The sequence below is a fragment of the Neomonachus schauinslandi genome, chromosome 6, assembly GCF_002201575.2.
Source record: "Neomonachus schauinslandi chromosome 6, ASM220157v2, whole genome shotgun sequence".
Taxonomy (NCBI): Eukaryota; Metazoa; Chordata; class Mammalia; order Carnivora; family Phocidae; genus Neomonachus; species Neomonachus schauinslandi.
Window position 1 is genome coordinate 98,372,950 of NC_058408.1, and position 14,194 is coordinate 98,387,143.

The 14,194-nt window shown below is 53.1% G+C and overlaps 1 protein-coding gene across 2 annotated transcripts in view; it reads left to right on the forward strand.

The window, feature by feature from the left end:
- The window catches only part of HK1 (hexokinase 1), a 63,292-nt gene that overhangs the window by 32,666 nt on the left and 16,432 nt on the right, over positions 1 to 14,194 (forward strand). Inside the window, exons 4-8 of one of the 2 annotated variants that reach the window (XM_021700191.1) lie at positions 2,229 to 2,348; positions 5,434 to 5,529; positions 6,130 to 6,229; positions 6,345 to 6,528; positions 12,096 to 12,251. In XM_021700191.1, coding sequence (XP_021555866.1) covers positions 2,229 to 2,348; positions 5,434 to 5,529; positions 6,130 to 6,229; positions 6,345 to 6,528; positions 12,096 to 12,251 — 656 coding nt within the window. The remainder of the gene's footprint in view (positions 1 to 2,228; positions 2,349 to 5,433; positions 5,530 to 6,129; positions 6,230 to 6,344; positions 6,529 to 12,095; positions 12,252 to 14,194) is intronic. The other variant, XM_044916049.1, reaches the window with a different exon arrangement.

A 14,194-nucleotide genomic window follows, 5' to 3' on the forward strand; every position in this document is an offset into this window, starting at 1 on the left:
CACACACACACACACACACACACACACACACACACACACACACACACGCTATCCCAAAAAGTTCAGTTCATCTTGGAGGCATAAATGCAGCCTTCTTAAAAGTTATTTATTTAGTTTGGGAAATTTTGAATAATAAATATTTAAATTTTTGTTTTCGTCATTTTTATCCTTTTCAATTGGAGAAACAATCTCTGGGGATTTTTAAAATAATGATCATGTTGTTAGGGAAGAAAAAAATAATGCTTTTTTAGACACAAGAATTTTGAGCCCAGCGAGGCCGGCTAGCTTCCCTCCCTGGTCGGTCACAGACGCGGGTTAGCGTGATGGGAGCTTCGGGGTGCTTTGAGCAGGCTGGGAGCTCCTGGGCTGTGGGCATTTCCTTCTTAACAGAGCACTGCAGGTGGCTGTGTTTGGCTTGGATCTGGGAGCTGTTATAGCGCCTCATCCGTGGGCATCCATTTCTGCAGGCTGCCTTCTCCCTGCTACTTCCTGCTGCCTTCCTTCCACCCTCCTTCCGCCCCACCAGCCATCTCTGCTGAGGGCCACAGGGGGGCCTGGGGCTTGTGACAGCAGATGACGTGGGGCTTGCTGACGGACTTCGTAATGGGTTTATATTACTTAGAAATGTAGGTCACAGGAAGCTTAGCCGGGCTCCTCCAGGGAAGGTGGTCATGTGTCTCTCCAGTCACAGTCACTGGCTGCAGGCACAGTCTGAGTAAGAGTGACTCGGGGACAGAGGCTCCTAAATCAAAATTGGCGGGTTTTCCTTTACCCCGGCAGCAAAGTCAGACCTTAGAGCTGGGTCAGGAACCTCTGGGGAAAGTTGGGGATAGGAGTAATGACTTCTGGCCCCCTCTCGAGGATATCCCTGCAAGGAAAGCTTTCGGGAAGATAGCCTTGTCTGGGAACATGGGCTGGGATTGCTTTCTGTGACCATGTGGTTGGCCCTGTCAGCACTGCCTTCTTCTGGCCTTTTGGAAGCTCCGTAACTGTGTCAGCCCCATACATAAGGGAGGTCTAGTGTTATGACAGCCATGTGAAAAAGACGGGGTTACCTGGACTGTGGCTTGGTTGCCAAAAGAGCATATATATGCTTTGATTACATTAATAGAGGTATAGAGCTAAGGAAAAGGGAGGTTCTTAGTTCAACTAAACCCTTCTGTGTTCAGAACACATATGAAACATTATATTCAATTCTGGATACATTTTAGAGATGAGGGGAGATATTAGAGAGATCCAGAAAGGTTGCCTTGGAGGTGGTCAGCCTTCCATCATTGAGAGTATTAATGCAGAGGCTAGGGAAACCGTGGTCTGTGCTCTTTCTAGTGGCTCCTAAGATGTGTATGTATATCCCAGGCAATGTGTCATGGAGCAGGCGAACTTAAGTTAAAATCCACTAAATGCAACGAGAATGAATAGTCTACTAAGGCACATGACAGTGTGGGTGATTCTCCCACACATCATGTCGAGGGAAAGAAGGCGGACACCAAAGAGTGCACCCGCCCTGCTTTTCTCCGTAGTAGACAGATGGCAGAACGGATCCAGAGCGACTGCCAAGCACCCTTGTGGGGTTAGGTGCTGGCAGTGACCGCAAGGGGCGCGAGGGAGGGGTCTGGGTGCTGGCAGAGCTGTGTTCCTTGACATGGGTGCTGGTGACACAGGCAGGTGGGCTGGAGAGAATCCAGTGAACTCTGTGCTTCAGATGTGTGCACTTTTCTGTGCGTGCGTATCCGACTTCAGTAAAATAAAAATAGGATAGTCTGAAGATTGTGAAATCACGCAAGTGGGCTAGAGGCTCTGGAACTGCACATAGAATTTTTGGAATTTGCACAGACCGAGGTAGATAGAGATCCAGATCCAGATCCAGAGACGGGGCCAGACACCACTCCACCCACTGCCCGGGTATTATGGAGGGCTGAGGGGATTTTCTATTCCTTTAAACTTTCCTGAGCACCCAGTGAGACATATTAGTGACCGCCGATAGGCTAGTTCTGATCGAAGGGTTTGAACTGCTTCCTACGCTGTGCTGCCCTGCAGGGAAGTCTCTTTTTAAGGGACTCTTTCTCTAGCATTCACACCCAGCGTGGCTTTCCCAGCAGGGCTGTGGGGTGGCGCGGGGGTGGTGCGGGGTGCCGTGGGGATGGGCAGCCAGCGTGGCCACTCTCTTTTCCTTGTGTGCAGAGGGCTCCCCTTTCTCCCTCCTGACTGCTCTCTTGTGCTTCCTCCAGCTTTTTGATCACGTGGCTGAGTGCCTGGGAGACTTCATGGAGAAAAAAAAAATCAAGGACAAGAAATTACCTGTGGGATTCACGTTTTCTTTCCCTTGTCGGCAGTCCAAAATAGACGAGGTAAGCACATGCTGGGATTGGCGGGCCCCACAGAGGCCCCAGAGTGGGAAAGGCGACGAGCCCTTTTCCCGACTCTTTGTCCCTTTTGCTCACCAGATGGACGGCCTGCATATCTTGTATTTCTCAAGAAACATTTGTAGGAATTAATGTGAGGGCATGTTGTTGTGTTTGTCTTTCAATTACTTCAGTGATTTCCAAATTTCTGGAGATGAGCCATGATGTTTAGGTAGGTGGGGACATTTATGAAACACAAGCAAGTGAAAGCATCGCAAGTGGGTTTGGTGACAGTGGAGAGAGGCGGGCAAGCCTTTTGTCAGGGTTGTGCAATGTGGGGTTTACCTGGAGGCCGTCCTGGGAATGGGGAGTCCAGTCAGGACCCCGTGTCTCGGGTGCCCGGGCCACCTCTCCAGAGCTTCTGCCCGCGGGCAGCTCCAACCCCAGAGAGGCCCTTTTTGACCTTCGGGTGGGTTGTTGTGCCCACGCTGTTGTAGCGCATTGTTCATTCATTCATCTGCTTAGCAGGGAGGGACTCAGACATACCCTGTGGCACCATCGTACCTCAGACTGCAGGGAGACAGAATAAGTAGGTGCAGCCGGTTCCTTTTCTACACGAGAGACAGAAAACACAGCAAGCAACCTGTGAACAGACTCCTCATAATAGGGACCCTGAGAGTTCACGTTACCGAGGGTCCCTCGGGTGCCAGGCTCTGTCCTAAGGCGCACTCTGCAGTGAACACGGTATCTTCCAACACGCCCGTGCATGAAGTGCTTGTGATTCCCAGGTTACAGATGAGGACACTGAGGCTAGCAGGAGTCAGGAACCTGCCCAGGACCACACAGCTGCGAAGCAGCAGAGCCCAGATGCGCTCTGGGCAGTTTGGCTTCAGAGCCTGTGCTCCTAACCAGTCTGCTTTCCTACAGGATAGTCACGTTGGTGCACATGGCCCCCTCCACGCTTCTGGGCAGCTCCCCTGTACCTCTTTATCGGCAGGGTAAGCGCCCTGTCCCAGGCACTGCTTCATGCCCCTGGAGCCCGTCCATCTGTGTCATTTGTGTAATCACATCATGTTGGAGCAAGAGGGGGCTTGAGAGCTCAGTAGGCCAAGCCCCTCATTCCCCAGATGGAGAACCAGGCCTCCTGAGGTCACAGGGCTTATTAACGGCGGATCTAGGACCAGAATCCCATATGCTCCTGTCGCCCTTCCTCCCCCCTCCCCCCCCCGATTGAAGACCTCTGAGACGCTGCGGTCCCCCTGTCCCCATCAGGACTGCCGTGGCCCGTCCAGACTCTCTGGTGTCTGGCATTGCGACACCTCCAAGATGTTCGGATCACTTTGGCCTCCATGGTGTCTTCCCGAACCTTTCTCAAAGCCTGTTCTTGGTACTAAGTTTCCCTTGGCTTCTGAGAGTGGAGACATGACAGTCATGTCCCCCCGGGCAGAGAGGTGGGAGTGGCCTGGGAGTGAAGTGACTGCTCGACCTAGCTCTGTCGTCAGTGACCCCTGCCCGGGTGCTATCCCCTTGTGGCCGGGCTAGACCCTGGGAGAGGACAGGGAGCAGATGGGGCTGCCCCACAGAAGCTGTGATCTTCCAGGGAGGAAGGCATTGCGGAAGGGGAAGAGAATGTCCTCAGAGGCAGGAGAGCCCCCAGGGCAGGGCAGATATGTCTGCTAGAGGGGCTTTGTGGGCAGAGGGGCTAGAGGCACCCCCCCCCACCACAGGTCTTGACCGCCCCATCCAGGGAGGGCTTCCTGGGGCGGGCCGCACTGCCTGCTGGGAAGCCGGTGGACCATAGACTAATTACCCATCTGGTGGGGGGTTGCCTAGGCCCACTCTTCAAGGCTACCTGGAACCTTCAGGATCGTCCAAGTCTAGGCCAGCTGCCTTATTCCACAGACGAGCAAAGTGACCCTCAGAGGAATCTGGGGAGCTGCCCACAAGGAAGTGGGCAGAGGTGTGAGAATGGGACTGGCCTGATTTCCAGCTCCACATTCTCTCCACAGCTTACTCTCTGAGGCTTTTGGGGGTTGGGGTAGAGGGGAAGAAAACAGCGTCCAGGGGCTTCTGGAATGCCTGGCTTAGGAACAGGCTGCTGCTGAGCAAAGAACCACAAAGTGTCCTGTGCACTCCCCCTTCTGTGCATCTAACGGGGCTGTGCGGTTTTCATCGTGAGTGGGGGCAGGCTGTGTGCGGGCAAGCGCCCCATCCCTGTGGCACCCCCAGAGGCCCACGGGGCCCGAATGAGAGCTCTGCCCTGTCCTGCCGCATGTGTGGCAACCTTGTCCATTCAGAGAAAAAACAGTCAAGTATAACAATTATTTTTTTCGAGTATCTTTGATTAAAAAAACCCACAAAAGCAATATGTAAAGCTATTTATATAGATAATATAAAGATGTAAAGCAAAGAGTAAAATTTCTACCCTTCCCGATTCCCAAGTGAGTGACCATTGGCTGTCTAGCCTTTTTGATGTTTCTCCATTAATCCACAAACAGAAACGAGCCCTATTGTATAAATAGTGGAGTTGCTGCTTACAAATGGGAGTTAAAAGTTGGGGAAGAGGCGTAACTCATATTTAGTCAGTATTATCCTTAAATCTCTAGCACCTGGCTTTAGAAGTTCAGTGGCCAAGAATTGCCTTGGCATTTTGTCCGTCTTCCCCGTTTGGCTCTGCCTGTCTTCCCTCGGGGTTGTGGGAGCTGGGCTCTGGCTCGCCAGTGGGGAGGGGTGGTCAGGTAATAACGGGGTTTCTCTTGTTCTCTTTTTACTTGAAGTCTGGCTGTGCAGTTGACATCCAGGTAGATTTGCACGCTGGGTGACGCCACTGTCCTGGCCAGCCACCGGCTGGATTCCAGTGTGAGCCACACAGTTTTTTCCATGGCAGCGCCCAGAGAAATCCGTCCTGCAGACAGATAGACAGGAGACGGGACGGAGTCTGGCTCTGAGGTTACCCAGTGTGATCTGGAGGGAGCTGCCTGTCCTCTCTGGGCCTCTGCTTGGTCACTGCCCTTGAGCAGCCTCCCCAGGGACCTGGGGGTTCTGCAGGTCTCCCAGCCCTTGTCCAACCCCCATCTGCTCTCCTTTGCAGGGCATCCTGATCACCTGGACAAAGAAATTTAAAGCGAGTGGAGTGGAGGGAATGGATGTGGTGAAGCTGCTTAACAAAGCCATCAAAAAGCGTGGGGTAACTTTTCTCGGGGCCACCTGTCCCTGCTGCGTGGAGGTGGGGTGGTGTGGGGAGGAGGCTGGGGTCTGAACCAGACCGAGGCCCTTCCTGGGGGCGGTAGTGCATGGCCGGAGGCATCACACGGGGTGTCTTGAAGACCTAGGCCGATGACTGGGGAGGGCCCACAGCCCAGAAGGTCAGGGTGGTTCAAAGCAGGGTTGTTAGAAGTGCTGCCCAGAGGGCCGAGGCCTGGGGCGGGGGCTGCCTCCTTCTGACAGGAGCGCTGGGCTGTGCGGGGGCAGCTGACGCGGGCAGGTGCAGCCTGCGTGGTTGGAACAAGGGCCGTCAGCACAGGGCTGGAGTGCGTGGTTTGCGGAGGGCTGTGGCTCCAGGCGTGAAATCCACTCGGAAAAGAATCCTGAGCCAGATAGTGAAGGTGACCGTGCAGTTTCGATAATGTAATCGCTGCTCTCTAATCCAGCTGATCTGAGGGCCAGCAGTAACGAGAGCAGCACCCCCCACCCCTGGCTCTGAACACGGGGGCTTGCTGGCCATGCCCTCCGTGACCTCTGCTCCCACGTGAGAGTGGGCGGTGACACGCCCATTCTGTGTCCCCAGGACTACGATGCCAACATTGTGGCCGTGGTGAATGACACGGTGGGGACCATGATGACCTGTGGCTATGATGACCAGCAGTGTGAAGTCGGCCTCATCATCGGTAACATCACCCCTTTCCTCGTGCCCGCCCTCAGCCAGTGTTTCCAGAAGGCGCAGGCAGCCTCCTCTCAGGGTTTGGTGCGGTCGCAGCTTCTGATCTGGTCTCTCTCTCCAAGGCACTGGCACCAATGCCTGCTACATGGAGGAACTGAGGCACATTGACCTGGTGGAAGGCGATGAGGGGAGGATGTGCATCAACACAGAATGGGGGGCCTTCGGGGACGACGGGTCGCTGGAAGACATCCGCACTGAGTTCGACCGGGAGATAGACCGTGGCTCTCTCAACCCCGGGAAGCAGCTGTGAGTCCCACCTTTTCTGACCAGTCGTGTGCATGACTTTGGGGATACTTAGCCAAAGATGTGGGGTTGAGATGAGAGGGGCAGAAAGGGAGGTGATCACAAAGCGAGAAGCCCATCAAATTTGCACGATCCGCCACTCCTTTGGATAGATTCACGGCTGTGGTGTCTGCAGCTTTAAAAGCAGGTTTTAAATGATTTTCTCTTTGTTGAATTATGCTATAATTGTGTCCTGGTAAAAAATATGAAGATGAAGAGTGCAGAAGCATTAGTATAGAGCTAGGGTTTCAAAACCCTCGTGCATTGCATTCAAAACCCACTAGCATTGCCGCTGGGTGCGGAGCGAGGCCACGCGGGAGGCAGGGTGGCTGGCGAGTAGGGAGAGGGAGTGTCCTGAGAGCTCTGTGCTGGGCTCCGAGGATACAGAGGAGCCCCTTCCGGTCCGGCACTTAGAGCTAGTTGGGGAGGAATGTCCCACGTGTGAACGTCTGTCATGCAGAGGAGTGGGTGTAAACCTTTCGAGCCCAGAGAATGGAGAAACTTCTCCCATGTTATGTATGGGCAGATGGGTCAGAGTTGATAAAGAGCATCAGACTTATCGGGCAGGTTATTTTTGGCCTTGGCGAGCTTCTGGCTACAGAGGTATGAGTGACATTATTCAGGGCAGTGTGGGCATTTCTTGATTTGAGCTACTAAGTTCCTGAAGCGCATGCTCCTATTTCTCTATGATGCCAGTGGGCTGCTAGCTCTCTCTGATCGCCCTCCCAACAGCTTCGTCCTGGGGTTGGATGCTGTCGATGTGCTGAGAGATGTTCATTGACCCTGTTGGCTTAATAGTCCTTATCTTGTGCCAGGGAGACATGGGAGTTCATCTGTCATTTTGAAACCCATCACCCAAAGATCTCCATATCCCGGGCTCGATGATTGGACTTTCCACCACCCGAGTTAATGGAATCGCATAAATGGCCAGCCTCCCTCCACCGAGAATGGTGGTGGTGAATAAACTGGGTTCCTCAGTAAGAGAATGTCAAGTTCTTAGACTCAGAGTTGAACATCTGCTTTGCATCCTGAGACTGGGGTACCAGCTTGAGATAAAGGATGCCAGTTCCAAAGCTCTGACAGCCAAAGGTTTTTTTTTTCCCCCCAATCCATTCACCTAACTTGCAGTACTAAAACCTGACCCCACCTGACATGAAACTATTTACCGTGCCTACTCATATGGTTCACTGGAGAGCTACGGATGTGCTTGATTGTACTGCTGTTTCAGGTACCTCTGGGGATATTCTGTAATATGTGCATATGCATCATACTGCATCTCTAAAATCCTCGCATTTCCACATTCCCAAGCATATGTGACCGTAGGGGTTTCAGATAAGAGATTAGGTACCTGTCGTGACCGTCAGTCACTTAATGAGAAGGGCAGGTAACTGCCTCCTTCTCAGTGGAGCAGGGCCAGTTACCTGTGATGACTGAGCAGATAGGACCCAGGCCCTTGTCTGTATCCTTCGCCCCAGTGTGGGGATCCCCTGTGGCTTGGATGGAAACCTGGATTTCTCTGCCATCCATTTTGAAGTATTTCTGAATTTTCTAAAGGGCTGAACTATATCCCTAGGCTGAACTGTGAACCGGGCTCACAGTTGCCTTGCAATAAACACTTTTGGAGTGGTGGCTGGATGGATGCATGGAGAGAGATGGATGGATGGATAGATAGTGGATAGGGAGGGGGGATGTGATGGAGAGGTGGATGGGTGGATGGGGATGGATAGATGAAGGATAGGGGAGATGGGGACATGGATGGATGGATGAATGGGGGATGGAGGCTGAATGGATGGAGGATGGGGGGTTGGGGGACGGATGGATGGACAGAGGTTGGGGGGATGGAGCATGAATGGATGGGGGCTTGGGGATGGATGGATGGATGGATGGTGGATGGGAGGTGGCTGGATGGCTAGCAGATGGGTGGGTAAATAAATAGGGGAATGGGTGAAAGAGTGAAGGGTGAGGTGAAGTTCGTCTTCTCTAGTATGTTTCCCTGTGAACTGATCACCAGAGGTCAGGTCTTGTTAAGAACAATGCTGAAAAGGTGACAAATTCTTGAGTTACATCACATATTCCTGGAAATAGGCTATTGGTCAGAGAGTTTTTTTGTCAAAGCAAATTTTTGCTATTCTCCTAGGCTCCTTGCCTAAGCTTTTGGAGATTCCCTGTGTCGTCTTCTGTGCAATGCTAAGTTCTTCAAAGCCATTTTGTCCCCCTTGTCAGGGAGGGGTGTTAGCTCCATTTGACTGGTGGGGAAATTAAGGCACTGGGATAGGACAAGCTGACCCAAGACTCTTTGTTGAGCTTTGATCTGGTTTAGGTTTAGGGTTTTCTGCCCCACTTGAAAGTTCGAGTTTTTAGAATGAGCTTTTAGAATGTCTAAGAGTCACCTCTTATCATTTATGGACAAACATTTATCAAGAAGGGTCTGGAGGAGTGGCTTTTCATCCCTGATTGCATATCAGAATTGCATAAAGGCCTTTTAAAAACATACTGCTGCCCAGGCACCCCTCGCCCTACCCACCTCCCTCGCAGTTCTGACTCTAAGTGGGCCTGGGCTGGGACCTGTCCTCGGGAGCCTAAGACCTCCCCAGGTGATTACAGTTTGTGGCCAGGGTTGAAAATGTAGGTGTGTGGGATTTGCACAAAGGCCTTTGGTACCCAGATGGGCTACACACCCACTCACTCGTTTTGTCTGGAGTTTGCGTGCGGTCACCCCGGGCCGACTATATCCGGTTGCCAGGAAGGGCATGAGCACGGTAGCTCTGTGGCCCCTCCCTTCACTGGTGACTGCCGCTTTCAGGATAGCAGAATACAGCTCCGAGTATTCAGCAACGCCAGCCCAGCCCAGAGTTAGGAGCTCGCTCTCTAAAAGGGATCAGATACTCAGCTTCCTCCCTACTGTCCTTGTATTCTAGGCCTTTGAAATTCTGGTCACATACCCAGATCCTATTCTAGATTTGAGTCCCATCTTTCATTTTTAATTCTCTTTCTCCTCCCCTCTTGTCTCCTTCTGCTTCTTGATCTTCTTCATCCGTGTCGTGTCTGGACTTTTGAATCCTATTGCCCTGTGTGATTCCTTATCACATCCTTCAAAATGCAGGGAGACACTTGCCTCACAAAACAGCAGGATGGTTCAACCTGGAGAGGTCTTCGGCCTGAATGGTGGTGAAGTCCGTCCCCAAACATCTGTTCTTCCCATTGCTCTGCCCACTCTGCAGAACCTCTGCCCACTGCTGATCCCGCTTAGCACGGCCTCAGACCTCTCCCACCTCTCTGTCCCCGGGCTGCCGGTCCGAGCACACCCTGGCTGCCAGGGGCATTCCCGACTGGCATTCAAGTCCTCGCTCCCCTTGTCTGAACATGACCCCCACCCCGCCCCTCCCAGCCTGTCCCCAGGCCCCGTGGGTCTCAGCCCTGTCTGTGCCTGCTGTGGGCACCACAATGTCACCTGCACATCCGACTGCTGACAGGCAGGTCACCACTTGCTGGGTTCCCAGGAGCAGAGGGAAGTGTGTTGGTGGAGAAGGAGTGTCCATGAGCCTCCGGCTTGGGCTGAGCGAGGCGCATCAGACATGACTTTTTGTCGTTCTGCTGCTCTAATGGGTTCTAGGAAAAGGGGATGGTGGGATCTATGCATGTAAAAGACGTCGTGTGGAAAAGGGAGATCATTTTGAGTGCCTCCAGAGGGCAAAGTGAGAAGCAGTGGGTAGAAGGTGCCAGGAGGCTGATCTTAGCTCCTGCTAAGGGGAAGAAGCTTTCCTGTTGTCACATCACCCAGTGGGGGCCGGCTGCCTAGGGAGGAAGTGAGCTGATGACGGCAGCCAGAGACAGGGTCGGGGTGGGGCCAGGTGGCTGCTAGCATGACAGTAATATCTCGCATTTAATGGCGGTGCCCACGAGAGAGGGAGAGTGGCACAGGGCTTGGAGCACAGCCTCTGGGGCTTAATTGGTTCCACGTGTGCATTTGCTGCCTATTAGCTCTGTGACCACAGGCAAGTGATATAACCTCTCTGAGCCTCAGTTTCCTCATCTGTGAAATGGGGAGAATGATATTGTCCACCTCATAAGGCTGTAATGAGGATGGAGTAAGTTAGCACGTGAAGTGCTCAGTAAAGCGTGAGATGCAGAGCAAGGCCACATACTCATGACGAGCTGAGATTGTAGCGCGTCACCCCTGTGAACCCATATTCTCCGCACAGTAACCTTATCAGCAGGCCCTGCCGTTCTCCCCATTACCCAGGTGAGGAAACCAGGGAGCAAGGAGCACGGCAAGGGCAGAGCCGGCATGGAGCCCAGACAGGCTGGCTTCTGTACCTGCTGTGAGATTCCGGCTCAGGGCTACACAGAGGCTGTTCCCACAGGTCCTTGGGGTGGTGGCTGAGTGGCTGGGACTCAGAGAGGCACTCTTCTGCCAGGGATCCCCGACACAGTTGTGGCTGGGTCGATTGTGTCCGGTCCTGTCAGGAGCGGGAACAAGGAGAACCGTGTTTTTCTGTGCCCGTGTTGGGGCAAGGGAGGGGCCAGGTGCTCAGGTCCCAGCAGCAGCCTTGGCTCCTGGGCCTGGCTCTGAATGGAACAGGTTGTTCTGCTGTGTCACGGGCAGCTCTGGGGTTCCAGCTGGGCTCCTGGATGAGGGCCTGCTGCTTTGATCTGTCCCCCTCGGGGCTCCCTCCTGGCCCCTGCTCAGCCAGCATGCGGGGCCTGAATCTGGCTCAGAGGGGGCACGGAGCCCTGGTTCGTGGTCGCCTCTCTCCTGCAGCGTTGGCCTCAAACTGGCTGCTGCGGTTCCAGAGCCCACGCCTCCCCGGGAGGCTAGAGAGAGGAGGCGCTCGGGGATTGGCCTGCGCCTGCACATGAGCTACTCAGAGCCCTCCCCTGGGATTGAGGGTGAAGTCAGTGGGGGAGGAGTGGGCTCCCCAAAGCAAATTCTTGGTCCTTTTGGCCAGAGAAGGAGAACATGGATGCCTGGGAGGTGGCCAGCGACGGGGGTCCCATGGGGAATGGCTGTGTTTCAGCCCCATCATCTACTCAGGCTTCCCTCCAAGAAGGCATTTACCCTTTGTGAGCTGGGAAATGGAGAGAATACTTCCCAGCCACCTCCTCTCGCAGGACTCAGGGACCTCCCTGCTGGAGGGATGGATAGGAAAGCCTCTTAAAAAAGCATAGTGTAGTGTCTTGTAAGAAATGATCATATTCTGCATTTCTGTCTGGGGGCCTCCTCGTCATCCCCAGTCTCACCTCCAGGCAGCCTTCCCTGCCTGCCCCTATGCCCAAGGTGCTTACCTCCTTTGGCCACCCGGCGATGGGTGTGGGGTCTGGAGGAGACGCCCCCTCCCCCATTGCTGTCTCCTCATCATTTAGTGGCACAGGTGTGTGGTTTTGCGTGCCGGTGAGACCATGAGCTTGGGAGGACAAGGCGGTGCCTTCTTCTCCCTTCTGCCTGTCTGTCTATCTTACTCCTCATGAGCTGCCCCAGGGGTACGCACGTAGGAAGGACCTGACAAGTGCCACCCACTTTTCTCCCGCAGGTTTGAGAAGATGGTCAGTGGCATGTACTTGGGAGAGCTGGTGCGACTGATCCTGGTCAAGATGGCCAAGGAGAGCCTCTTATTTGAAGGGCGGATCACCCCGGAGCTGCTCACCCGGGGGAAGTTCAAGACCAGCGATGTGTCAGCCATTGAGAAGTAGGTGTTGTCCCTCGGGGCTTTCTCTTTTCCTTCACTCCACCCCCCACCCCTGCCTGCCCATGCACACGGGGGAGATTAGAGTCCAGGGAGCTGATGATTCTAGCGGTGAACGAGGAGCTCACTGAGCCTGGGGCCTGGGCTCGGAAGCCCCCTGGGACATATGAGGACCTTCTCCAGACTCTGTTCCAGGGACCCCTGGTGACCTCATGATAATTGGGTGTTCCCTGAAGAAAGGGTTCTGTGGCTAACAGGATTGGGAAATATTGCATATTTATTCTCCACTGAGAGATTTATAGTATTCATTACCATGTTAAAGAAAACCCAGTTCACTTTGGTTAGCTTATAATTTCCCAAACCCCTTTTTTTTTCCCCCTAGAGAGAGAGAGAGAGCACGCAAACAAGAGCATGTATGTGAGCAGGGGGTGCCGGGGATGAGGGAGAGAATCCCAAGCAGCCAAGCAGGCTCCATGTCCAGTGTGTAGCCTGACTCGAGGCTCAGTCCCATGACCCTAACATCATGGCCTGAGCAGAAATCAAGAGTTGGACGCTTAACTGACTGAGCCACCCAGATGCTCCAGTTTCCCAAACTTCTTTGGTGCCTGGAATGCCCTCCCCACTGCCTGCCCCCCATTCTCTCACCTGTTAACAGCCAGATGTGTTCCCTGGCACAAGTTTGAGAAACGTTGGTTAACAGCTGAGACAGGGCAGATAGACAAGGGAGGACGGTCCAGCCAGCCATCTGATTGCTGCCTTCCGGCCTCACCATGAGAAACCCAGACTTCTCTGGCTCAGCTGTGACTTGCGGGCCTGCACCCTGAGAGGGAAGAGGGTAAACGTGGTCCCAGGGCAGTTTGACATGGTTGGGCGCCTCCGAGTCTGAAGGACTCCCGTCTTGTGGCTGGCCTCCGTGGGCCACCAGGCTCTGTTCCTGGTTCGGAGACATGCAGCCTTGCGAGGCCACCTGCCGAAAGATAGGGCTCGCTGGGTGCTAGAGATGTCCTTTCATCTCTGCCCGAAGCTGTCGTTCCCACTGCCCTGCTGTGTGCTGGAGACTCACAACGAGCCGGTGGCTTCCTAGCTTAGGCTCCTGGGAGCAGATGCAGGTCAGCGGGCTGCAGGTGGAGGAGGCGGCTGTGGGAATTGGAAGGGGTTTATGTGGACTCACTCCTCTGTCACATCCCTGGGCATTTACCCTCGGATCACTGTCCTTCAGGAGCTATTGGGGCAGAGCGACTGTCGGCAGGGCGCCATGATACCCAGTTTCCAGCCGTCTCTTTTCTCAAGCCTCCCAGCTCGCTACTGGGGAGGGAGGGGGCAAGAGCCTCCTGACATGTCTTCACAGTCATTCACAGAGTCAAGAAATGCCTACCTTCCTTTTGGCCTCTTCTGGTTACCAAGAAGCAGAAGGTTGGCCTCTTCTGGTTGGCTCTTTGGTTACCAAGAAGCAAAAGCCCACTTGAACTAGCTCAAGAAAACATATATATTGTCTTAAGGGCTGTCTCAGCGAAACCTGAGCATCCTACCAAGGCAGACGTTCAAAGTGTTCTCTTTAAAATCAGCAGAAAAAAAAAAAAGAGGAAGTAAAATTATCATTATTTGCAGATGTTAATTGTCTATGTGAGACACCAGAAATATCTAGAGAAGTGAATAGAATAACGAGAGGTTAGGGAGTTGCCTGGAGATAAGATACAAAAGTCAACTGTATTTCTGTATATTGGCAATAATTGAAATATGTATGCTTTTAAATAAGCCTTTTATTTTAGAATATTTTTAGACTTACAGAAAAATTGCAAAGATGGTACAGAGTGTTCCCTGTGTATCGCTGACTCCATTTTCCCCATTGTTAGTTAACATCTTATGTTACTATGGTACATGAAGGTGAAAAAAAAGGAATATATATATATATATATGAATACATGCCATCTATACCGTACCATCTG